The following is a 24,598-nucleotide window of genomic DNA, read 5'->3' on the forward strand; positions in this document are numbered from 1 at the left end:
TGCCCAGTATTAGTATAGTGTTCCTAATAAAGGGAGGCCCTACCCAGTATTAGTATAGTGTTCCTAATAAAGGGAGGCCCTACCCAGTATTAGTATAGTGTTCCTAATAAAGGGAGACCCTGCCCAGTATTAGTATAGTGTTCCTAATAAAGGGAAGCCCTACCCAGTATTAGTATAGTGTTCCAAATAAAGGGAGACCCTGCCCAGTATTAGTATAGTGTTCCTAATAAAGGGAGACCCTGCCCAGTATTAGTATAGTGTTCCTAATAAAGGGAGGCCCTACCCAGTATTAGTATAGTGTTCCTAATAAAGGGAGACCCTGCCCAGTATTAGTATAGTGTTCCTAATAAAGGGAAGCCCTACCCAGTATTAGTATAGTGTTCCTAATAAAGGGAGGCCCTGCCCAGTATTAGTATAGTGTTCCTAATAAAGGGAGTCCCTGCTCAGTATTAGTATAGTGTTCCTAATAAAGGGAGGCCCTACCCAGTATTAGTATAGTGTTCCTAATAAAGGGAGGCCCTACCCAGTATTAGTATAGTGTTCCTTATAAAGGGAGACCCTACCCAGTATTAGTATAGTGTTCCTAATAAAGGGAGGCCCTGCCCAGTATTAGTATAGTGTTCCTAATAAAGGGAAGCCCTACCCAGTATTAGTATAGTGTTCCTAATAAAGGGAGACCCTGCCCAGTATTAGTATAGTGTTCCTTTACAAAGGGAGACCCTACCCAGTATTAGTATAGTGTTCCTAATAAAGGGAGGCCCTGCCCAGTATTAGTATAGTGTTCCTAATAAAGGGAGGTCCTGCCCAGTATTAGTATAGTGTTCCTAATAAAGGGAGGTCCTGCCCAGTATTAGTATAGTGTTCCTAATAAAGGGAGGCCCTACCCAGTATTAGTATAGTGTTCCTGATAGAGGGAGGCTCTACCCAGTATTAGTATAGTGTTACTAATAAAGGGGGGCCCTGCCCAGTATTAGTATAGTGTTCCTAATAAAGGGAGGCCCCGCCCAGTATTAGTATAGTGTTCCTAATAAAGGGAGACCCTGCCCAGTATTAGTATAGTGTTCCTAATAAAGGGAGAACCTACCCAGTATTAGTATAGTGTTACTAATAAAGGGAGGCACTGCCCAGTATTAGTATAGTGTGCCTAATAAAGGGAAGCCTTACCCAGTATTAGTATAGTGTTCCTAATAAAGGGAGGTCCTGCCCAGTATTAGTATAGTGTTCCTTTACAAAAGGGAGACCCTGCCCAGTATTAGTATAGTGTTCCTAATAAAGAGAGCCCTTACCTAGTATTAGTATAGTGTTCCTAATAAAGAGAGCCCTTACCTAGTATTAGTATAGTGTTCCTAACAATGGGAGATCCTACCCAGTATTAGTATAGTGTTCCTAATAAAGGGAGACCCTACCCAGTATTAGTATAGTGTTCCTAATAAAGGGAGGCCCTGCCCAGTATTAGTATAGTGTTCCTAATAAAGGGAGGTCCTGCCCAGTATTACTATAGTGTTCCTAATCAAGCGAGGCCCTACCCAGTATTAGTATAGTGCTCCTAATAAAGGGAGACCCTGCCCAGTATTAGTATAGTGTTCCTAATAAAGAGAGACCCTACCCAGTATTAGTACAGTGTTCCTAATAAAGGGAGGCCCTACCCAGTATTAGTATAGTGTTCCTAATAAAGGGAGGCCCTACCCAGTATTAGTATAGTGTTCCTAATAAAGGGAGACCCTACCCAGTATTAGTATAGTGTTCCTAATAAAGGGAGGTCCTGCCCAGTATTAGTATAGTGTTCCTAATAAAGGGAGGTCCTGCCCAGTATTAGTATAGTGTTCCTAATAAAGGGAGGCACTACACAGTATTAGTATAGTGTTCCTAATAAAGGGAGACCCTGCCCAGTATTAGTATAGTGTTCCTAATAAAGGGAGGCCCTACCCAGTATTAGTATAGTGTTCCTAATAAAGGGAGGCCCTACCCAGTATTAGTATAGTGTTCCTAATAAAGGGAGGTCCTGCCCAGTATTAGTATAGTGTTCCTAATAAAGGGAGGTCCTGCCCAGTATTAGTATAGTGTTCCTAATAAAGGGAAGCCCTACCCAGTATTAGTATAGTGTTCATGATAAAGGGAGGCCCTACCCAGTATTAGTATAGTGTTACTAATAAAGGGAGGCCCTGCCCAGTATTAGTATAGTGTTCCTAATAAAGGGAGGTCCTGCCCAGTATTAGTATAGTGTTCCTAATAAAGGGAGGCCCTACCCAGTATTAGTATAGTGTTCCTAATAAAGGGAGACCCTGCCCAGTATTAGTATAGTGTTCCTAATAAAGGGAGGCCCTACCCAGTATTAGTATAGTGTTCCTAATAAAGGGAGGTCCTGCCCAGTATTAGTATAGTGTTCCTAATAAAGGGAGACCCTACCCAGTATTAGTATAGTGTTCCTTATAAAGGGAGGTCCTACCCAGTATTAGTATAGTGTTCCTAATAAAGGGAGGTCCTGCCCAGTATTAGTATAGTGTTCCTAATAAAGGGAGGCCCTACCCAGTATTAGTATAGTGTTCCTAATAAAGGGAGGCCCTACCCAGTATTAGTATAGTGTTCCTAATAAAGGGAGACCCTGCCCAGTATTAGTATAGTGTTCCTAATAAAGGGAGGCCCTACCCAGTATTAGTATAGTGTTCCTAATAAAGGGAGACCCTGCCCAGTATTAGTTTAGTGTTCCTAATAAAGGGAGGCCCTACCCAGTATTAGTATAGTGTTCCTAATAAAGGGAGACCCCGCCCAGTATTAGTATAGTGTTCCTAGTAAAGGGAGGTCCTGCCCAGTATTAGTATAGTGTTCCTAATAAAGGGAAGCCCTACCCAGTATTAGTATAGTGTTCCTAATAAAGGGAGACCCTACTCAGTATTAGTATAGTATTCCTAATAAAGGGAGGCCCTACCCAGTATTAGTATAGTGTTCCTAATAAAGGGAGACCCCGCCCAGTATTAGTATAGTGTTCCTAGTAAAGGGAGGTCCTGCCCAGTATTAGTATAGTGTTCCTAATAAAGGGAAGCCCTACCCAGTATTAGTATAGTGTTCCTAATAAAGGGAGGCCCTACCCAGTATTAGTATAGTGTTCCTAATAAAGGGAGGCCCTACCCAGTATTAGTATAGTGTTCCTAATAAAGGGAGGCCCTACCCAGTATTAGTATAGTGTTCCTAATAAAGGGAGACCCTGCCCAGTATTAGTATAGTGTTCCTAATAAAGGGAGACCCTGCCCAGTATTAGTATAGTGTTCCTAATAAAGGGAGGCCCTACCCAGTATTAGTATAGTGTTCCTAATAAAGGGAGGCCCTACCCAGTATTAGTATAGTGTTCCTAATAAAGGGAGACCCTGCCCAGTATTAGTATAGTGTTCCTAATAAAGGGAAGCCCTACCCAGTATTAGTATAGTGTTCCAAATAAAGGGAGACCCTGCCCAGTATTAGTATAGTGTTCCTAATAAAGGGAGACCCTGCCCAGTATTAGTATAGTGTTCCTAATAAAGGGAGGCCCTACCCAGTATTAGTATAGTGTTCCTAATAAAGGGAGACCCTGCCCAGTATTAGTATAGTGTTCCTAATAAAGGGAAGCCCTACCCAGTATTAGTATAGTGTTCCTAATAAAGGGAGGCCCTGCCCAGTATTAGTATAGTGTTCCTAATAAAGGGAGTCCCTGCTCAGTATTAGTATAGTGTTCCTAATAAAGGGAGGCCCTACCCAGTATTAGTATAGTGTTCCTAATAAAGGGAGGCCCTACCCAGTATTAGTATAGTGTTCCTTATAAAGGGAGACCCTACCCAGTATTAGTATAGTGTTCCTAATAAAGGGAGGCCCTGCCCAGTATTAGTATAGTGTTCCTAATAAAGGGAAGCCCTACCCAGTATTAGTATAGTGTTCCTAATAAAGGGAGACCCTGCCCAGTATTAGTATAGTGTTCCTTTACAAAGGGAGACCCTACCCAGTATTAGTATAGTGTTCCTAATAAAGGGAGGCCCTGCCCAGTATTAGTATAGTGTTCCTAATAAAGGGAGGTCCTGCCCAGTATTAGTATAGTGTTCCTAATAAAGGGAGGTCCTGCCCAGTATTAGTATAGTGTTCCTAATAAAGGGAGGCCCTACCCAGTATTAGTATAGTGTTCCTGATAGAGGGAGGCTCTACCCAGTATTAGTATAGTGTTACTAATAAAGGGGGGCCCTGCCCAGTATTAGTATAGTGTTCCTAATAAAGGGAGGCCCCGCCCAGTATTAGTATAGTGTTCCTAATAAAGGGAGACCCTGCCCAGTATTAGTATAGTGTTCCTAATAAAGGGAGAACCTACCCAGTATTAGTATAGTGTTACTAATAAAGGGAGGCACTGCCCAGTATTAGTATAGTGTGCCTAATAAAGGGAAGCCTTACCCAGTATTAGTATAGTGTTCCTAATAAAGGGAGGTCCTGCCCAGTATTAGTATAGTGTTCCTTTACAAAAGGGAGACCCTGCCCAGTATTAGTATAGTGTTCCTAATAAAGAGAGCCCTTACCTAGTATTAGTATAGTGTTCCTAATAAAGAGAGCCCTTACCTAGTATTAGTATAGTGTTCCTAACAATGGGAGATCCTACCCAGTATTAGTATAGTGTTCCTAATAAAGGGAGACCCTACCCAGTATTAGTATAGTGTTCCTAATAAAGGGAGGCCCTGCCCAGTATTAGTATAGTGTTCCTAATAAAGGGAGGTCCTGCCCAGTATTACTATAGTGTTCCTAATCAAGCGAGGCCCTACCCAGTATTAGTATAGTGCTCCTAATAAAGGGAGACCCTGCCCAGTATTAGTATAGTGTTCCTAATAAAGAGAGACCCTACCCAGTATTAGTACAGTGTTCCTAATAAAGGGAGGCCCTACCCAGTATTAGTATAGTGTTCCTAATAAAGGGAGGCCCTACCCAGTATTAGTATAGTGTTCCTAATAAAGGGAGACCCTACCCAGTATTAGTATAGTGTTCCTAATAAAGGGAGGTCCTGCCCAGTATTAGTATAGTGTTCCTAATAAAGGGAGGTCCTGCCCAGTATTAGTATAGTGTTCCTAATAAAGGGAGGCACTACACAGTATTAGTATAGTGTTCCTAATAAAGGGAGACCCTGCCCAGTATTAGTATAGTGTTCCTAATAAAGGGAGGCCCTACCCAGTATTAGTATAGTGTTCCTAATAAAGGGAGGCCCTACCCAGTATTAGTATAGTGTTCCTAATAAAGGGAGGTCCTGCCCAGTATTAGTATAGTGTTCCTAATAAAGGGAGGTCCTGCCCAGTATTAGTATAGTGTTCCTAATAAAGGGAAGCCCTACCCAGTATTAGTATAGTGTTCATGATAAAGGGAGGCCCTACCCAGTATTAGTATAGTGTTACTAATAAAGGGAGGCCCTGCCCAGTATTAGTATAGTGTTCCTAATAAAGGGAGGTCCTGCCCAGTATTAGTATAGTGTTCCTAATAAAGGGAGGCCCTACCCAGTATTAGTATAGTGTTCCTAATAAAGGGAGACCCTGCCCAGTATTAGTATAGTGTTCCTAATAAAGGGAGGCCCTACCCAGTATTAGTATAGTGTTCCTAATAAAGGGAGGTCCTGCCCAGTATTAGTATAGTGTTCCTAATAAAGGGAGACCCTACCCAGTATTAGTATAGTGTTCCTTATAAAGGGAGGTCCTACCCAGTATTAGTATAGTGTTCCTAATAAAGGGAGGTCCTGCCCAGTATTAGTATAGTGTTCCTAATAAAGGGAGGCCCTACCCAGTATTAGTATAGTGTTCCTAATAAAGGGAGGCCCTACCCAGTATTAGTATAGTGTTCCTAATAAAGGGAGACCCTGCCCAGTATTAGTATAGTGTTCCTAATAAAGGGAGGCCCTACCCAGTATTAGTATAGTGTTCCTAATAAAGGGAGACCCTGCCCAGTATTAGTTTAGTGTTCCTAATAAAGGGAGGCCCTACCCAGTATTAGTATAGTGTTCCTAATAAAGGGAGACCCCGCCCAGTATTAGTATAGTGTTCCTAGTAAAGGGAGGTCCTGCCCAGTATTAGTATAGTGTTCCTAATAAAGGGAAGCCCTACCCAGTATTAGTATAGTGTTCCTAATAAAGGGAGACCCTACTCAGTATTAGTATAGTATTCCTAATAAAGGGAGGCCCTACCCAGTATTAGTATAGTGTTCCTAATAAAGGGAGACCCCGCCCAGTATTAGTATAGTGTTCCTAGTAAAGGGAGGTCCTGCCCAGTATTAGTATAGTGTTCCTAATAAAGGGAAGCCCTACCCAGTATTAGTATAGTGTTCCTAATAAAGGGAGGCCCTACCCAGTATTAGTATAGTGTTCCTAATAAAGGGAGGCCCTACCCAGTATTAGTATAGTGTTCCTAATAAAGGGAGACCCTGCCCAGTATTAGTATAGTGTTCCTAATAAAGGGAGGCACTACACAGTATTAGTATAGTGTTCCTAATAAAGGGAGACCCTGCCCAGTATTAGTATAGTGTTCCTAATAAAGGGAGGCCCTACCCAGTATTAGTATAGTGTTCCTAATAAAGGGAGGCCCTACCCAGTATTAGTATAGTGTTCCTAATAAAGGGAGGTCCTGCCCAGTATTAGTATAGTGTTCCTAATAAAGGGAGGTCCTGCCCAGTATTAGTATAGTGTTCCTAATAAAGGGAAGCCCTACCCAGTATTAGTATAGTGTTCATGATAAAGGGAGGCCCTACCCAGTATTAGTATAGTGTTCCTAATAAAGGGAGGCCCTGCCCAGTATTAGTATAGTGTTCCTAATAAAGGGAAGCCCTACCCAGTATTAGTATAGTGTTCCTAATAAAGGGAGACCCTGCCCAGTATTAGTATAGTGTTCCTTTACAAAGGGAGACCCTACCCAGTATTAGTATAGTGTTCCTAATAAAGGGAGGCCCTGCCCAGTATTAGTATAGTGTTCCTAATAAAGGGAGGTCCTGCCCAGTATTAGTATAGTGTTCCTAATAAAGGGAGGTCCTGCCCAGTATTAGTATAGTGTTCCTAATAAAGGGAGGCCCTACCCAGTATTAGTATAGTGTTCCTGATAGAGGGAGGCTCTACCCAGTATTAGTATAGTGTTACTAATAAAGGGGGGCCCTGCCCAGTATTAGTATAGTGTTCCTAATAAAGGGAGGCCCCGCCCAGTATTAGTATAGTGTTCCTAATAAAGGGAGACCCTGCCCAGTATTAGTATAGTGTTCCTAATAAAGGGAGAACCTACCCAGTATTAGTATAGTGTTACTAATAAAGGGAGGCCCTGCCCAGTATTAGTATAGTGTGCCTAATAAAGGGAAGCCTTACCCAGTATTAGTATAGTGTTCCTAATAAAGGGAGGTCCTGCCCAGTATTAGTATAGTGTTCCTTTACAAAAGGGAGACCCTGCCCAGTATTAGTATAGTGTTCCTAATAAAGAGAGCCCTTACCTAGTATTAGTATAGTGTTCCTAATAAAGAGAGCCCTTACCTAGTATTAGTATAGTGTTCCTAACAATGGGAGATCCTACCCAGTATTAGTATAGTGTTCCTAATAAAGGGAGACCCTACCCAGTATTAGTATAGTGTTCCTAATAAAGGGAGGCCCTGCCCAGTATTAGTATAGTGTTCCTAATAAAGGGAGGTCCTGCCCAGTATTACTATAGTGTTCCTAATCAAGCGAGGCCCTACCCAGTATTAGTATAGTGCTCCTAATAAAGGGAGACCCTGCCCAGTATTAGTATAGTGTTCCTAATAAAGAGAGACCCTACCCAGTATTAGTACAGTGTTCCTAATAAAGGGAGGCCCTACCCAGTATTAGTATAGTGTTCCTAATAAAGGGAGGCCCTACCCAGTATTAGTATAGTGTTCCTAATAAAGGGAGACCCTACCCAGTATTAGTATAGTGTTCCTAATAAAGGGAGGTCCTGCCTAGTATTAGTATAGTGTTCCTAATAAAGGGAGGTCCTGCCCAGTATTAGTATAGTGTTCCTAATAAAGGGAGGCACTACACAGTATTAGTATAGTGTTCCTAATAAAGGGAGACCCTGCCCAGTATTAGTATAGTGTTCCTAATAAAGGGAGGTCCTGCCCAGTACTAGTATAGTGTTCCTAATAAAGGGAGGTCCTGCCCAGTATTAGTATAGTGTTCCTAATAAAGGGAAGCCCTACCCAGTATTAGTATAGTGTTCCTAATAAAGGGAGGTCCTGCCCAGTATTAGTATAGTGTTCCTAATAAAGGGAAGCCCTACCCAGTATTAGTATAGTGTTCATGATAAAGGGAGGCCCTACCCAGTATTAGTATAGTGTTACTAATAAAGGGAGGCCCTACCCAGTATTAGTATAGTGTTCCTAATAAAGGGAGGCCCTACCCAGTATTAGTATAGTGTTCCTAATAAAGGGAGGTCCTGCCCAGTATTAGTATAGTGTTCCTAATAAAGGGAGGCCCTACCCAGTATTAGTATAGTGTTCCTAATAAAGGGAAGCCCTACCCAGTATTAGTATAGTGTTCCTAATAAAGGGAGGTCCTGCCCAGTATTAGTATAGTGTTCCTAATAAAGGGAAGCCCTACCCAGTATTAGTATAGTGTTCATGATAAAGGGAGGCCCTACCCAGTATTAGTATAGTGTTCCTAATAAAGGGAGGCCCTGCCCAGTATTAGTATAGTGTTCCTAATAAAGGGAGGTCCTGCCCAGTATTACTATAGTGTTCCTAATCAAGCGAGGCCCTACCCAGTATTAGTATAGTGCTCCTAATAAAGGGAGACCCTGCCCAGTATTAGTATAGTGTTCCTAATAAAGAGAGACCCTACCCAGTATTAGTACAGTGTTCCTAATAAAGGGAGGCCCTACCCAGTATTAGTATAGTGTTCCTAATAAAGGGAGGCCCTACCCAGTATTAGTATAGTGTTCCTAATAAAGGGAGACCCTACCCAGTATTAGTATAGTGTTCCTAATAAAGGGAGGTCCTGCCCAGTATTAGTATAGTGTTCCTAATAAAGGGAGGTCCTGCCCAGTATTAGTATAGTGTTCCTAATAAAGGGAGGCACTACACAGTATTAGTATAGTGTTCCTAATAAAGGGAGACCCTGCCCAGTATTAGTATAGTGTTCCTAATAAAGGGAGGTCCTGCCCAGTATTAGTATAGTGTTCCTAATAAAGGGAGGTCCTGCCCAGTATTAGTATAGTGTTCCTAATAAAGGGAAGCCCTACCCAGTATTAGTATAGTGTTCCTAATAAAGGGAGGTCCTGCCCAGTATTAGTATAGTGTTCCTAATAAAGGGAAGCCCTACCCAGTATTAGTATAGTGTTCATGATAAAGGGAGGCCCTACCCAGTATTAGTATAGTGTTACTAATAAAGGGAGGCCCTACCCAGTATTAGTATAGTGTTCCTAATAAAGGGAGGCCCTACCCAGTATTAGTATAGTGTTCCTAATAAAGGGAGGTCCTGCCCAGTATTAGTATAGTGTTCCTAATAAAGGGAGGTCCTGCCCAGTATTAGTATAGTGTTCCTAATAAAGGGAAGCCCTACCCAGTATTAGTATAGTGTTCATGATAAAGGGAGGCCCTACCCAGTATTAGTATAGTGTTACTAATAAAGGGAGGCCCTGCCCAGTATTAGTATAGTGTTCCTAATAAAGGGAGGTCCTGCCCAGTATTAGTATAGTGTTCCTAATAAAGGGAGGCCCTACCCAGTATTAGTATAGTGTTCCTAATAAAGGGAGACCCTGCCCAGTATTAGTATAGTGTTCCTAATAAAGGGAGGCCCTACCCAGTATTAGTATAGTGTTCCTAATAAAGGGAGGTCCTGCCCAGTATTAGTATAGTGTTCCTAATAAAGGGAGACCCTACCCAGTATTAGTATAGTGTTCCTTATAAAGGGAGGTCCTACCCAGTATTAGTATAGTGTTCCTAATAAAGGGAGGTCCTGCCCAGTATTAGTATAGTGTTCCTAATAAAGGGAGGCCCTACCCAGTATTAGTATAGTGTTCCTAATAAAGGGAGGCCCTACCCAGTATGAGTATAGTGTTCCTAATAAAGGGAGACCCTGCCCAGTATTAGTATAGTGTTCCTAATAAAGGGAGGCCCTACCCAGTATTAGTATAGTGTTCCTAATAAAGGGAGACCCTGCCCAGTATTAGTTTAGTGTTCCTAATAAAGGGAGGCCCTACCCAGTATTAGTATAGTGTTCCTAATAAAGGGAGACCCCGCCCAGTATTAGTATAGTGTTCCTAGTAAAGGGAGGTCCTGCCCAGTATTAGTATAGTGTTCCTAATAAAGGGAAGCCCTACCCAGTATTAGTATAGTGTTCCTAATAAAGGGAGACCCTACTCAGTATTAGTATAGTATTCCTAATAAAGGGAGGCCCTACCCAGTATTAGTATAGTGTTCCTAATAAAGGGAGACCCCGCCCAGTATTAGTATAGTGTTCCTAGTAAAGGGAGGTCCTGCCCAGTATTAGTATAGTGTTCCTAATAAAGGGAAGCCCTACCCAGTATTAGTATAGTGTTCCTAATAAAGGGAGGCCCTACCCAGTATTAGTATAGTGTTCCTAATAAAGGGAGGCCCTACCCAGTATTAGTATAGTGTTCCTAATAAAGGGAGACCCTGCCCAGTATTAGTATAGTGTTCCTAATAAAGGGAGGCACTACACAGTATTAGTATAGTGTTCCTAATAAAGGGAGACCCTGCCCAGTATTAGTATAGTGTTCCTAATAAAGGGAGGCCCTACCCAGTATTAGTATAGTGTTCCTAATAAAGGGAGGCCCTACCCAGTATTAGTATAGTGTTCCTAATAAAGGGAGGTCCTGCCCAGTATTAGTATAGTGTTCCTAATAAAGGGAGGTCCTGCCCAGTATTAGTATAGTGTTCCTAATAAAGGGAAGCCCTACCCAGTATTAGTATAGTGTTCATGATAAAGGGAGGCCCTACCCAGTATTAGTATAGTGTTACTAATAAAGGGAGGCCCTGCCCAGTATTAGTATAGTGTTCCTAATAAAGGGAGGTCCTGCCCAGTATTAGTATAGTGTTCCTAATAAAGGGAGGCCCTGCCCAGTATTAGTATAGTGTTTCTAATAAAGGGAGACCCTGCCCAGTATTAGTATAGTGTTCCTAATAAAGGGAGGCCCTACCCAGTATTAGTATAGTGTTCCTAATAAAGGGAGGTCCTGCCCAGTATTAGTATAGTGTTCCTAATAAAGGGAGACCCTACCCAGTATTAGTATAGTGTTCCTTATAAAGGGAGGTCCTACCCAGTATTAGTATAGTGTTCCTAATAAAGGGAGGTCCTGCCCAGTATTAGTATAGCGTTCCTAATAAAGGGAGGCCCTACCCAGTATTAGTATAGTGTTCCTAATAAAGGGAGGCCCTACCCAGTATTAGTATAGTGTTCCTAATAAAGGGAGACCCTGCCCAGTATTAGTATAGTGTTCCTAATAAAGGGAGGCCCTACCCAGTATTAGTATAGTGTTCCTAATAAAGGGAGACCCTGCCCAGTATTAGTATAGTGTTCCTAATAAAGGGAGGCCCTACCCAGTATTAGTATAGTGTTCCTAATAAAGGGAGACCCCGCCCAGTATTAGTATAGTGTTCCTAGTAAAGGGAGGTCCTGCCCAGTATTAGTATAGTGTTCCTAATAAAGGGAAGCCCTACCCAGTATTAGTATAGTGTTCCTAATAAAGGGAGACCCTACTCAGTATTAGTATAGTGTTCCTAATAAAGGGAGACCCTACTCAGTATTAGTATAGTATTCCTAATAAAGGGAGGATCTGGCCAGTATAGTGTTTGAATTTGCAGTGATGTAACGGGCGATTGGTTTACAGTTATTTTGAGGCTGTAAACAGTTTCCGGATTCTCAGGACAAATCCTGAAATAAAAGAACGACCGTCTATTTATCGCAGTGAATCCGGAGGGGATTATATTTCATTATTTGCATCCTCACAATCCCTCCCGCGTCAGCAGCAGGCGCTCTTTCTACTCTTTATAATTCATTTTAATAGAATAATCTGCGGGAAGAAGAATACTGGCGGCTTGTTGCGGTGAAATATGACACAGCCGGGCGTCCTTTATGAACGATCCGCCTTAAGCGGCATCGTATGGAATCTGCGCGGTAATATTGAGTGAATACATCACAGCAAGGACGCCTAATGCAACCCTAAATCTCTATTAACATAATTCAGCCGCAGATTATTGTAAAACCGTTTAATCCACCGTTGCCTAGAAATCAATATAGAGCAGCTTAATCCCATGAAAAATGTCTTCAGAAATAAAAATGGATTTTATTATTGTGATGGTTGGGGGAAGGCGCGAGCCTGAGACGCGACAGAGCTTCAATGCAGACGGCGGGGGACAGGGATATTCAATAAGATGATAAGCATTGAGGGCACGTTCACACTAGGGGAGTTTTTGAAATTTTTTTAAGCACTAGCGATTTTCGAAATCACCCTGAAAGCGCTTGTGCAAGGATTCTCTATGAGAAAGTTCACATCTGAGCGGTTTGTTTCCGATCCGCTCAGAAAAATGGTGCACTGGTTCAATGGAAGGTACTCACTTTGTGCAGCGATTGCATTCGCTTTTTTAAGAATAAATACATTGGGCTTGATTCACAAAAGGGTGCTAACATAGTTAGCACGGGTAAAAGCTTTGGACGTGCTACAAACATAGCACCGTAGTTAGTACATGCAAACTACTACTTAGCACCGTTAGCACATGCAAACTTAGCACATGCAAACTACTTAGCACCGTAATTAGCACATGCAAACTACTACTTAGCACTGTGCTAACTATGGTGCTAAGTAGTTTGCATGTGCTAACTATGGTGCTAAGTAGTTTGCATGTGCTAACTACTTAGCACCCTAGTTAGCACGTGCAAAGCATGTTAGCACATGCAAAGTGGCTTTTCACAGGCATGCTAACACTTAGCACCCTTTTGTGAATCAAGCTCATTGCATTTATTAATTTCCGAATCAAAGAGTTCACTTCCTGACTGAAGTCAGGAAGTGAAAAAATGCAATCGGTCTGCAAAAGCGCTTAGAGAAGCGCTTAATAAAAACGTCCAACGCACAGAAATAGAAAAAAAGCGTTAAAAAACGGGCAGGATTGTTATTTTTAGTGCAGCAAAGCTACAGATGACGATTTCCTGGCTTCCGGTCACTTTAATAGCCTTATACATAGTTGGATAACTTCAATTATTCTGCAGCTGTTGAGAATCAAGCAGTCTCATTTCCTGCCCCAATCCAGGGAACCATTATCGTGTATATCAGTCCCCTTCGTCAGGCCGGCCGCCGATTGCCACGTTCTGAGGCCACTTACCTGTTATTTCGAAGGAGATGGACAGATAAGGAGCGGCGCTGGCCTTCGATGTGCCGTGCGAGTGGCTGTCTGAAATGAAAGAGAGAAACCATGATTATTCTTTCGATATTTCAGGCCAAAAAACAACACAGAGGAACTGATATACTGAGAAAAACACTGCTAAAGTCATGACACTCTCAGCAGCCGATCAGAAACCTTGCTTTCATTTCACAGCTGAAATCTAATTGGTCTGCTCTGAGCAATTCTTGGTTTATTTGTTTGTAACTAATTAGTAGGGATGATCAAATAGGTGCAAATACTTCCAAGTTGATGCAAATTTATGCAACTATATGCAGCTTCAAAATGGACTAATCAATTTAAACCTGGGTTTAAATTGATTGGTCCATTTTCAAACTGCATACATTTGCATAATTTTGCATCAACTCGGAAGTATTTGCATCTCTTTGATCAGCCCTACTAATCAGAGATAAGAGTCAACATTACCCTTTTTAAATGTTCAAATAAAGAAAGAAAATGCAACTGATGCAGAAAATACAACTCAATATACAGAGAAATACATAATAATACAAAGTTTTGGCTATTTTAAGGGATTTGTATGAGAGAGCTCAATTTCCATTTTACCCAGACTATATTTAACCACTTAAAGGGATACTGTAGGGGGGTCGGGGGAAAATGAGCTGAACTTACCCGGGGCTTCTAATGGTCCCCCGCAAACATCCTGTGTTGGCGCAGCCACTCCATAATGCTCCGGCCCCGCCTCCAGTTCACTTCTGGAATTTCTGACTTTAAAGTCAGAAAACCACTGCGCCTGCGTTGCCGTGTCCTCGCTCCCGCTGATGTCACCAGGAGCGTACTGCGCAGGCACAGACCATACTGGGCCTGCGCTGTGCGCTCTGGATGACATCAGCGGGATCGAGGACACGGCAACGCAGGCACAGTGGTTTTCTGACTTTAAAGTCAGAAATTCCAGAAATGAACCGGAGGCGGGGCCGGAGCATCGGTGAGCGGCTGCGCGGGCACAGGATGTCTGCAGTGGACCATTAGAAGCCCCGGGTAAGTTCAGCTCATTTTTCCCCGACCCCCTACAGTATCCCTTTAAGCTCTCAGTCATTTTCACTTTATGCATCCGAGCAATGTTCACCTCCCATTCATTAGCCTATAACTTTATCACTACTTATCACAATGAACTGATCTATATCTTGTTTTTTCCGCCACCAATTAGGCTTTCTTTGGGGGGTACATTTTGCTAAGAGCCACTTTACTGTAAATGCATTTTAACAGGAAGAATAAGAAAAAAACAGAAAAAAATCATTATTTCTCAGTCTTCGGCCATTATAGTTTTAAAATAATACATGCCTCCATAATTAAAACCCACGTATTGTATTTGCCCATCTGTCCCGGTTATTTCTCCGTTTAAATTATGTCCCTATCACAATGTATGGCGACAATATTTTATTTGGAAAGAGAAGAGCATTTTTTCCATTTTGCATCCATCACTATTACAAGCTTATAACAACAACAAAAAAATAATAATAAATAGAAATCTTTCATCTTTACATAGATATTTAAAAAGTTTAGACCCTTAGGTAAATATTTATGGGTTTTTATTTTCTTTATTGTAATGTTTTTTTTGTTTTTTTTTTATTAAACATTTTATGTGTGTATTTTTTGGAAGGGTGGGAAGTAAATAGTGTTTTATTTAGGGAAATATTTGTGTAGTGTAATTTTTTTTTTACTTTTAGATGTAGTTTTACTCTTTGGCCACAAGATGGCAACCTTGAGTTTGTTTACATGACGTCACTCTAAGCGTACAATGTACGCTTAGAGGGACATAGACTAAGAAAAAGCGAAGCTTCCGAGAGAAGCTGTCGCTTTTTCTGCGGGGGAGAGGAATCAGTGATCGGGCACCATAGCCCGATTCATTGATTCCTGGGCTACCGAATCCGCAGCCGGTAGTGCGCGTGCACGCGTGCGATCGGCCGCGGGAGCACGCATGTCCTCCTTGACGTTTAAATACGTCAAGGAGGACAAAGTGGTTAAAGGACCGCTATCGCAAAAAAAAAAAAAGTTAAAATCTGACAGAACCGACAGGTTTTGGGCCAGTTCATCTCCTCATGAGAGATTCTCAGAGTTTTCTTTGTTTTCAACAACATTTCCTGAATGGCAGTTGCAAAATCTATGGCTCCATTCACACTTAAAAGTGCAAAACGCCGGCAATTACCGCCGGTGTTTTGTGGGAGTGATTTTTTTCTGCGAATTCACGCGGAAAAATCACTGGACACTGCAGCGATTTTTCCGCGATCACGTTTAGCGCTTCTATAACACTGAAACGCGATCGCTGGAAAATCGGCTGAAAATGGTGCAGGCTACGTGGGTGTGTTTGGCGATTTGCGTTAATCGCCGGCGATTAACGTAAATCGCCCAAGTGAGAATGAGCCCATAGGTTTCTATTGCACTAGCGCTTTAAGAAGCGCTAGCGCTTCAGCGTTTTGCCGAAATCGCCGGCAAAACGCTCTAGTGTGAAAGGGCCCTTACTGACAAAATAGTGTGCAAGTGATTAGGGAGGCTGGCTGATATCTTACTGTTTTGGCAGTAAAACTGCTGTTCAGGAAATGCTTTTGAAAACAAAAGAAAACCCTGAGAATCCCCCATGAGGAGATGGACTGGCCCAAAGCCTGTCGGTTCTCTCAGATGTTAACTGCCTACTTTTTTCACAATAGTGGTTCTTTAAGTATTTAGTTGGATTAATTATATTAGCAGTCCTTGCCCTTATCATTGTCCTTAAAGTGAACCTGCTCAACTATAGCTGTGTCTGCACAGTGCTTGTTACCCAAAACTCTTGCCTTATTAAACAATCAGCGATTAATAAAGTGAACCCGAGGTGAGAGGGATATGGAGGCTGCCATATTTATTTCCTGTTAAACAATACCAGTTGCCTGGCAGCCCTGCTGATCTCTTTGGATGCAGTAGTGTCTGAATCACACCAGTAACAAGCATGCAGCTAATCTTGTCAGATCTGACAATAATGTCAGACACACCTGATCTGCTGCATGCTTGTTCAGGGTCTGTGGCTAATAGTATTAGGCCACATACAGACATCAGACCATGGTCTTTGGAAAATGAAAGATCACAGACCAATCTTACCACCCTTCCTGTAGTATAAGAGCCATACTCTACACAGTCTTTTCTATGGAGCTGAACTCCCCATCAGACAGAAATCTCTGCAAGATGCTGCACACACAGATGCTGTACAGACACAAAAGATCAGTATCTGCAAAAGATCTGTTCCTGCCAAAAATCCATTCCTGCAAATTGCAATGATAGTCTATGAGATCTGCAGATCATCATACACACATGATTTAACTGATATTCATCTGCAGATCAAATCCACCAGGATGGATTTTCAGATCTGCAGATCTGCAGATGAATGTCAGTTAAATCATGTGTGTATGATGATCTGCAGATCTCATAGACTATCATTGCAATTTGCAGGAATGGATTTTTGGCAGGAACAGATCTTTTGCAGATACTGATCTTTTGTGTCTGTACAGCATCTGTGTGTGCAGCATCTTGCAAAGATTTTTTTCTGATGGGGAGTGCAGCTCCATAGAAAAGACTGTGTAGAGTATGGCTCTCATACTACATGGAAGGGTGGTAAGATTGGTCTGTGATCTTTCATTTTCAAAAGACTATGGTCTGATGTGTGTATGGGGCCTTAGAGGCAGAGGATCAGCAGGGCTGCCAGGTAACTGGTATTGCTTAAAAAGGAAATAAATATGGCAGCCTCCGTACCCCTCTAACCAGTCACCACTGGTTCATTTTATTAATCGCTGATTGTCTGATAAGGCAAGAGTTTTGGGTAACAAGTACTGTGCAGACACATCTATAGATGAGCAGGTTTTACAGTTCAATGGAGAGTGGAGCAAGGGTGACTAGCAGCACATGAGCGACAAGGTAATGGGTCAATTTTCACTCAACGGTTAGCGATCTGTGGCAGATCCCTAAATGACACCACGGGGCAACTGTACAAATGCTTCTCATTATCTAGAATGTTTAACATTTTTTAGGGCCTTGGGCGGCTGCTGCCCGAGGAGGTGGCCGGACAGGGAAGCGGGCTAGCTGAATGTGGAATTGAAGGCTGCAAATTTAAAAAAAAGGCTTCACATGCAAGAGGGTTGCTGCTGTGCAAGGATGGTGTACATGAAGAAGGGCTGCTGTACATGGATATTACACATGGGGGTGGGGGCTGCACAGGAAATGGGAGGGATGCTATTGGTATAGGAGTGAAAAAGTATAAATACAGTCTTTCTTTCTTCGACCCTCCTCAACACTGCTCTCCAATGAGCAGCAAACGCTCGCCTGCTTCCGTACAGCACTGTTACCCACAAATGCTGGCCTAATGCTAAGCCCACACGTCAGGGGTGACATATTGGGGGAGGGGCTTTGGATGCAGGTGTTAAGCTGCAATTTTTTTAAAAACAATAAAAGGTATTTGCCTTCCAACAGGTTCTGATAATGCTTTGTTGTTTTATTACTGTATACTTTATCACTTTACTATGCTGTGCTTCACTATGATGTTTATGGTGCTGCAGATCTTTGAGGCTAGTTTCACGACTGGGTGGAGCGATTGCCTAGTGCAGGCATGGGCAAACTTGGCCCTCCAGCTGTTAAGGAACTACAAGTCCCACAATGCATTGCAGGAGTCTGACAGCCACAGTCATGACTCATAAAGGCTAATGCATTGTGGGACTTGTAGTTCCGTAACAGCTGGAGGGCCGAGTTTGCCCATGCCTGGCCTAGTGGCAGCAGAGCTCGGGGCAGGCCGATCGCACCTCACTACTGGCCTGTTCACAGTACCCTGCGCCAGCAGTGTAACGGTGCACCCCCCCCTCCAACCCCTGTTAGACAGGAAGTACGTCAGTGGACTACCGTCATTCTGTGTGCCACTACCAGTTGTTTACACTTACTGTGTCACCATAGAATTGCATTGCTGTATAATCTGTGGTAGACACTGATCGTGTGGCAACGCACTCAGAGTTTGCGACGGCTTGCGACAATTCCGCTACTTCCGTCGCACCCCATTGGGTTCTCAAGAGTGTATATGTCTCTATAGACTTACATTGCCCTCACATCGAGCTGCGGTGGGGGAGAGTATCGCGAAGCATGGCGATGCTGCAAGCATGAAAGCAGCCCACAATGTTCAGCTTGTGATACCTCCACTGTATTTTATTCACATCCTGGAGCAACACAGTTCCCGACTACCCCCATACCACCTCCCTAGCTCGTGTACATTGCTCAGGCAGTGATAGCCTCCTCGTGTCTCTCAGCCGCGCACATAGCTCAGATGATGGCCGTATTACAGAGGACATCCTCCTCAGTGATGAGCCGGCAATATGGTTACAGAAGCACTAAAGACCCTCATCTCATCAGGGATGACTGGAAGCGAGATGTGAAGTCATTGGGCTCTGACATGGACTCTTGGAAGGCGATCACAGCTGATGAGGCCACATGGAGTCCAGCCCTGGAGCAACACCTCAAGAAAGATTCCAGGATGTAGAAGAGAGATAAAATCCCATCGGAAGGAACATCAAGGCTGAGTGGTGAAACCGTGGTGACCTGCACGGTAGAAACCGCTTCCCCTGCCTCAGTCACGAGAGACGCAGCTCTTAAATAAGATGGATAGGATGCTATAGCCAAAGCCGACCTAGATGGAAGGTCGCTTATATTTACTGTCATCTTATAGTGCTTTTTTTTTTTCGAACTCAGGGGCCTGTCACACTTAACCCTGCAATGTCTGCCAGCCAGGTTCTGCATTGTGCAATTTTTTGGTTCTATTTTATTATCTATTGTGTGTGTTTTGTATGCCGTATTTTTCAGATTGCGTTTTTTTAAGCATTTCAATTAAAGATAATCTGTACTGTGAAAATCTTACATAAATAAATGTACCAGCCTGTTTGTTGTCTTCTCCTAACCCCCTCTGTGACCTTTTCGCCGCTCCCCGCTGCTTTCCTGGTGATAAAATTACTGTTTTATTCATTGTTTTAGTAAACAATGAAGATGGCCGCCAAAGAGGAAATACATCATCAGAGCGGGTGCCTGTTTGCAGAAGCTCCTCTCAAATGTGACTTGATTGCTAGAATGTTACTCTCACGTGTTGCCTTAGCTGCTTGTCTGAGCTCTGCACTGATCTCTCTGCACTCACAGCTGTTTGAAATGTCTCCAGGAGCCTTGCAGAGACTCAGGCTGTGAGCAGAGACATTGCCTGTGACTCATACACACACAGGAGAGCAGAGGGGGGCATGCATAACTTCTCCCTATCACAGCAGAGGCAGTGCATTCCTCTCTGGGTTGACAAAGCTTGACAAAGGAAAGAAGATTAGATATAATACAGAGACAGTGCAACTAGAAAAGGCTGCAGTAATCCAGACCACATTAGAACAGGAACTTATAGGATAGAAGAAATAAGGCTGAAAATTGTGTTACAGAGTCTCTTCAATTAAGTTAATTTAAATGACACTGAATGTAACTTCAAGATCACACACAATGTTTCGCAGACCAAATGCAATGTTTCTGCATTTACCATCTTTTTCGGCATATAAGATGCTCCGGACTATAAGACGCACCTAGGGTTAGTGGGCAAAAACCAGGGAAAAATATATATACTAAACCCGGTGCATCCATGGTCCAGAAGCATGTTGTAGTTGTTCTCCCCAATTATCGTGTCCTCTATGTGTTCTCCTGTGTCCCCCCTGTGTCCACTTCTGTCCCTGTGTCTCATTCGCTCTTCCCTTGTGCTCTCCTCCGCTCCCCCTGAATGAATGCAGGCAACAGCAGCACGGCTCACCTAATCCATCAGAGCCCGCAGCGATCATTGTTCTCTCCTCTCCCTCACTGCTCCCATAGTGCTGGTTGTGTGCAATGATGCGATCAGCAGAAGCCGGCACAAGGAGAGCAGTGCAGGAGAGAAGAGGTCTCTGATCGCCTCTGGAGCCCATAGATGAGGTAAGACGTACTGCCGTTGCTTACATTTATTCAGGGGGAGCGGAGGAGGACACAAGGATGGGAGCAGAGGAGACATGGGGGGGGGGGGGACAGTACAGGAAGTCCCTGACATGGCAAGGTGTCATCGGTTCGTATCGGCGGGCATTTGTAAGTTGGGAACTCCCTGTATTTGGCATATAAGACGCAGTGACATTTCCCCCCCATTATATGCCGAAAAATACACTGACTTACATTAAATGCAATTCGCTACCCGCACCCTCGGAATGGATGGACAATCTTTATCAGGAACTGAAGATGGATATAAACAAACATTTTTTTGGTCGGCATGCTGGGAATAGTCATAGGCAAGCGCGGGGGGGGGGGGGGGGGGGGGATTACAGCTGCCCGGAATCCCCCCTCAGACCAGTGCCGGTGCAGTGTCTGGGGACAGGCACAAGTTGAGACACCAGAATATCTTCAGGCATCCTGCAGCTCACAGCACCGCCCCCTTTCTTTCCCTGCTACAGTTGACTTTGGATGTAGCAGCAGCTGTATACAGAGCATGGAGCACCAGAGTGTGTAAAGAGCATGGAGCAGCAGTGTGTGTACAGAGCATGGAGCAGCAGTGTGTGTACAGAGCATGGAGCAGCAGTGTGTGTACAGAGCATGGAGCAGCAGTGTGTGTACAGAGCATGGAGCAGCAGTGTGTGTACAGAGCATGGAGCAGCAGTGTGAGTACAGAGCATGGAGCAGCAGTGTGTGTACAGAGCAAGGAGCAGCAGCGTGTGTACAGAGCGTGGAGCAGCAGCGTGTGTACAGAGCGTGGAGCAGCAGTATGTGTACAGAGCATGGAGCAGCAGTGTGTGTACAGAGCATGGTGCAGCAGTGTGTGTGTACAGAGCATGGAGCAGCAGTGTGTGTGTACAGAGCATGGAGCAGCAGCGTGTGTACAGAGCATGGAGCAGCAGAGTGTGTACAGAGCATGTGGCAGCAGCGTGTGTACAGAGCATGGAGCAGCAGTGTGTGTACAGAGCATGGAGCAGCAGCGTGTGTACAGAGCATGGAGCAGCAGTGTGTGTACAGAGCATGGAGCAGCAGTGTGTGTACAGAGCATGGAGCAGCAGTGTGTGTACAGAGCATGGAGCAGCAGTGTGAGTACAGAGCATGGAGCAGCAGTGTATGTACAGAGCATGGAGCAGCAGTATATGTATAGAGCATGGAGCAGCAGTGTATGTACAGAGCATGGAGCAGCAGTGTATGTACAGAGCATGGAGCAGCTCTGGGGAACTTAACAGAGACAGGTATGAGCACAGCCCTGTGCCCTGCTGTGTGAATGCTTCACTTTCCCCTTCATTAGCAATGTCAGCTGTCCTCATTATTATCTGTATCCAAACTGCTCCTGATCCATTCCGACGCCAGTCGGTCGGACGGGAAATTGCATTATGTGCACCTAGCATGATGTCCTACCATATTATTATACTGCATTGTGTGTGGCTGAGGGAGACCTTTCAGGAATCACCGCCTGGAAAATCCTGGGTTTGCCCCTGATAGTGGTGCATAAATCAATAGATAAAGTGTCATTCATGGACATCAAAGGATGGGCGCAACCATAATACACTAAACAAGAAGAATTTGAAAAATAAAGGTGTAAAACGCCTCGTCAAACTATGTCTAAAAACACATATTTATTGCACATACAATAGGACACACATGCCCCCAAGCACTAAGAGTACATCACAAAGATTGAATAAAAATGATCTGTACAGAAATTAAAACCATGAGGCTTCCACCGGGGTCATATAAGCATACCCATCAATGCCTTAACAATATACATATACTCAAGACTAGCTATACTCCAAAATGTATTGAGAAAGCTCACTGCTCTGATATTTATTGCTGATACTTGTAGTCCGCCAACCAATGTAGCTTGTAATGAAACTGGATAGGATAATGTCTCCAACCATTTTTTTGGCGTTGCTGTAAACAGTTCTCCTCTGTTTTAGGTCTTCCTCCTCGCTTTGAGATTATAGTAGAATTAAAGCGGACCCAAATCAAACATTTTTTAATTAAAAATATTTAGTTGCACCGCTCTGACACATACAAAGATAAATAAACACTCCTGCAAGCCTATGAGCATTTCAGTGCATGCTTTTCACCCTTCTCTTTTCATAGCTAGGATTATACTGGGGGCAGCCATTACTTCTGAGCTTAGTAGGAGGTTTTAGATCATGGGTGTGTTTGTCATCAGCTACCCTCCCTCACAGGGGCGTGGTCTATGTGACATCTCACACAAGCTGAGACCACCTCCCCTGTGACATCATCAGTAGCAGCCCGTGTTTTGTTTTTTATCTCCTCCACCAGTCTGCCGGATTCTGTCCCGGCAATATGAAAGGAAGGGAGGGGTTCCCCCAATAAATGTAAAATAGTTTATATTTGTCATCATGCAGCTGAAAAAAGGCTGCTATTTATTATTATAAGTTAGAAAATAGATTTTATTTCTGAAATCTTGTCTCTTTAATTTGGGTCCACTTTAAATATATACTTGCGGTTTAGGAGATTGGCAGCTGCTACCGGTGCAGTTTAAGATTTGCGCTCCAAAGGGGGACAGTCCTGGCTTCTGACATGTCATGAAGCTGTGCTTTTGGACCCAATTGTCCTTCCCTAGGTGCGATATGATTTGCGCGGGGTGCGCTCGATCTGGAGATGTACAGCTGGCCGCTCTTGTACTTGTAGTCCGCCTGGCACGCACTATGGCGGCGTCGGGTGAAAGAGATCCGCCTGCGCCTGAAGACTGCCAGGCCCTCTCACGGCACTGGCGTCTGTTCGCGCTTCCAATGGCTGGCTGCAACACTTCCAGCAACGGCGTGAGCGTTTTTCGTGGAAGCAACAACGCTTTTCAAAGCTCCGCACTCTAAAGGAAGAGGTCATAGGTGCTTCTTTAGGACCAATCAGAGAAGAGCATATGACCTCTTCTGCTAGGGGGCGGAGCTATGGACGGAAGGCGGACATCCAGTAAGTATAAATAACTTTATTTAAATTTACAATCACTCTCCCCCCAAATTGCTGCAAAGCGATTTTGCAGAGCTACTATACTCAGCACTGAGCGCATAAAATGCTGCATGTCCTGCGACTGCGATTAACCCTAATCGCAATCGCACTAGAGGGTTCACCCCCTTTTAAATACATTGGCAAAACGTTTTTGGGAATCGACTGCGATTGTCGGCGATCCCAAAACGCTGCCAAAAATGCCCTAGTGTTTCCCTTCCGATGAACTGGCTGGAGACAGAGACAATCTCTATGACTTCTTACCTTTCTGTCTGATTTTCCAGCATGGAAGTACCTCAGCCTACCTATCAGGAAATGAATTCAGAGTAATTTGGCGGTCTGTGAATTATCTGCATTTCATGTTACCGCCTGGCAGCGCAGGAGAGGCGTTCGGCGGCAGAGCGCGGCACCGGATGATTGATCAAAGCTTCATTTGATGAAAATGTGCATAATTAGGCGCGCATTAGCATAGCCGCCGCTCTCTGGCTGATACGGGGCGCGCTGTCATCGGGGAACGCCACCAGCAGTCATTCCTATTCCGCCATATTCAGCGCTAGTTAGAGAGGAATATATACCGGGATTAGAGGGAGAAATGGAGCCAAGAAACGGTGAGAGGTTTTTACGTCCTTCCATGATGTGCGCGGCATGCTTAATGTCGTTATCCCGACTCCATCTGCTCGCTATCGGCAGACGTTCCGGCTTCCATTCAAGGGAACCTGAAGTGAGAGACATATGGGGGATGCCATATTTATTTCCCTTTGAAGTAAACCTGTGAGATAAAAAAAAGTGCCCCTAAGGCTGGGCTGCCCACACTTTTTCGGCTCGAGAGCTACTTTACAAACTGCAGAGTCCAGGAGATCTACCCCCCCCCCCCCCCCCGCAGCATACATAAGAGGTCTCTCCCCCCCCCCCCCTTAAAGCCTAACGAATATGGAAGCCTTCTCCCCTACATGCCATGTATCCCTATCCCAGAAGTTAAAGAGGAACTCCAGCCTAAACAAACATACTGTCATTAAGTTACATTAGTTATGTTAATTAGAATAGAGAGGTAATATAATTTTGTACCCACCCTGTTTTAAAAGAACAGGCAAATGTTTGTGATTAATGGGGGCAGCCATCTTTTTGGTTGAAAGGAGGTGACAGGGAGCATGAGACACAGTTCCAACTGTCCTGTGTCCTGATCACCCCTCCCAGCTGCACACGCTAGGTTTCAAATGTCAAATTCAAAATGTAAAAAACAAAAGAAAATTGCACCAAAACA

General features: G+C 43.7%; 1 protein-coding gene across 1 annotated transcript in view; it reads right to left on the minus strand.

Annotated features, from left to right (window-relative positions):
- The window catches only part of THSD7A (thrombospondin type 1 domain containing 7A), a 570,344-nt gene that overhangs the window by 140,284 nt on the left and 405,462 nt on the right, over nucleotides 1-24,598 (minus strand). Inside the window, exon 7 of the mRNA XM_068235085.1 lies at nucleotides 13,312-13,380. Coding sequence (XP_068091186.1) covers nucleotides 13,312-13,380 — 69 coding nt within the window. The remainder of the gene's footprint in view (nucleotides 1-13,311; nucleotides 13,381-24,598) is intronic.

The sequence above is a fragment of the Hyperolius riggenbachi genome, chromosome 5, assembly GCF_040937935.1.
Source record: "Hyperolius riggenbachi isolate aHypRig1 chromosome 5, aHypRig1.pri, whole genome shotgun sequence".
In the NCBI taxonomy this organism is placed as follows: domain Eukaryota; kingdom Metazoa; phylum Chordata; class Amphibia; order Anura; family Hyperoliidae; genus Hyperolius; species Hyperolius riggenbachi.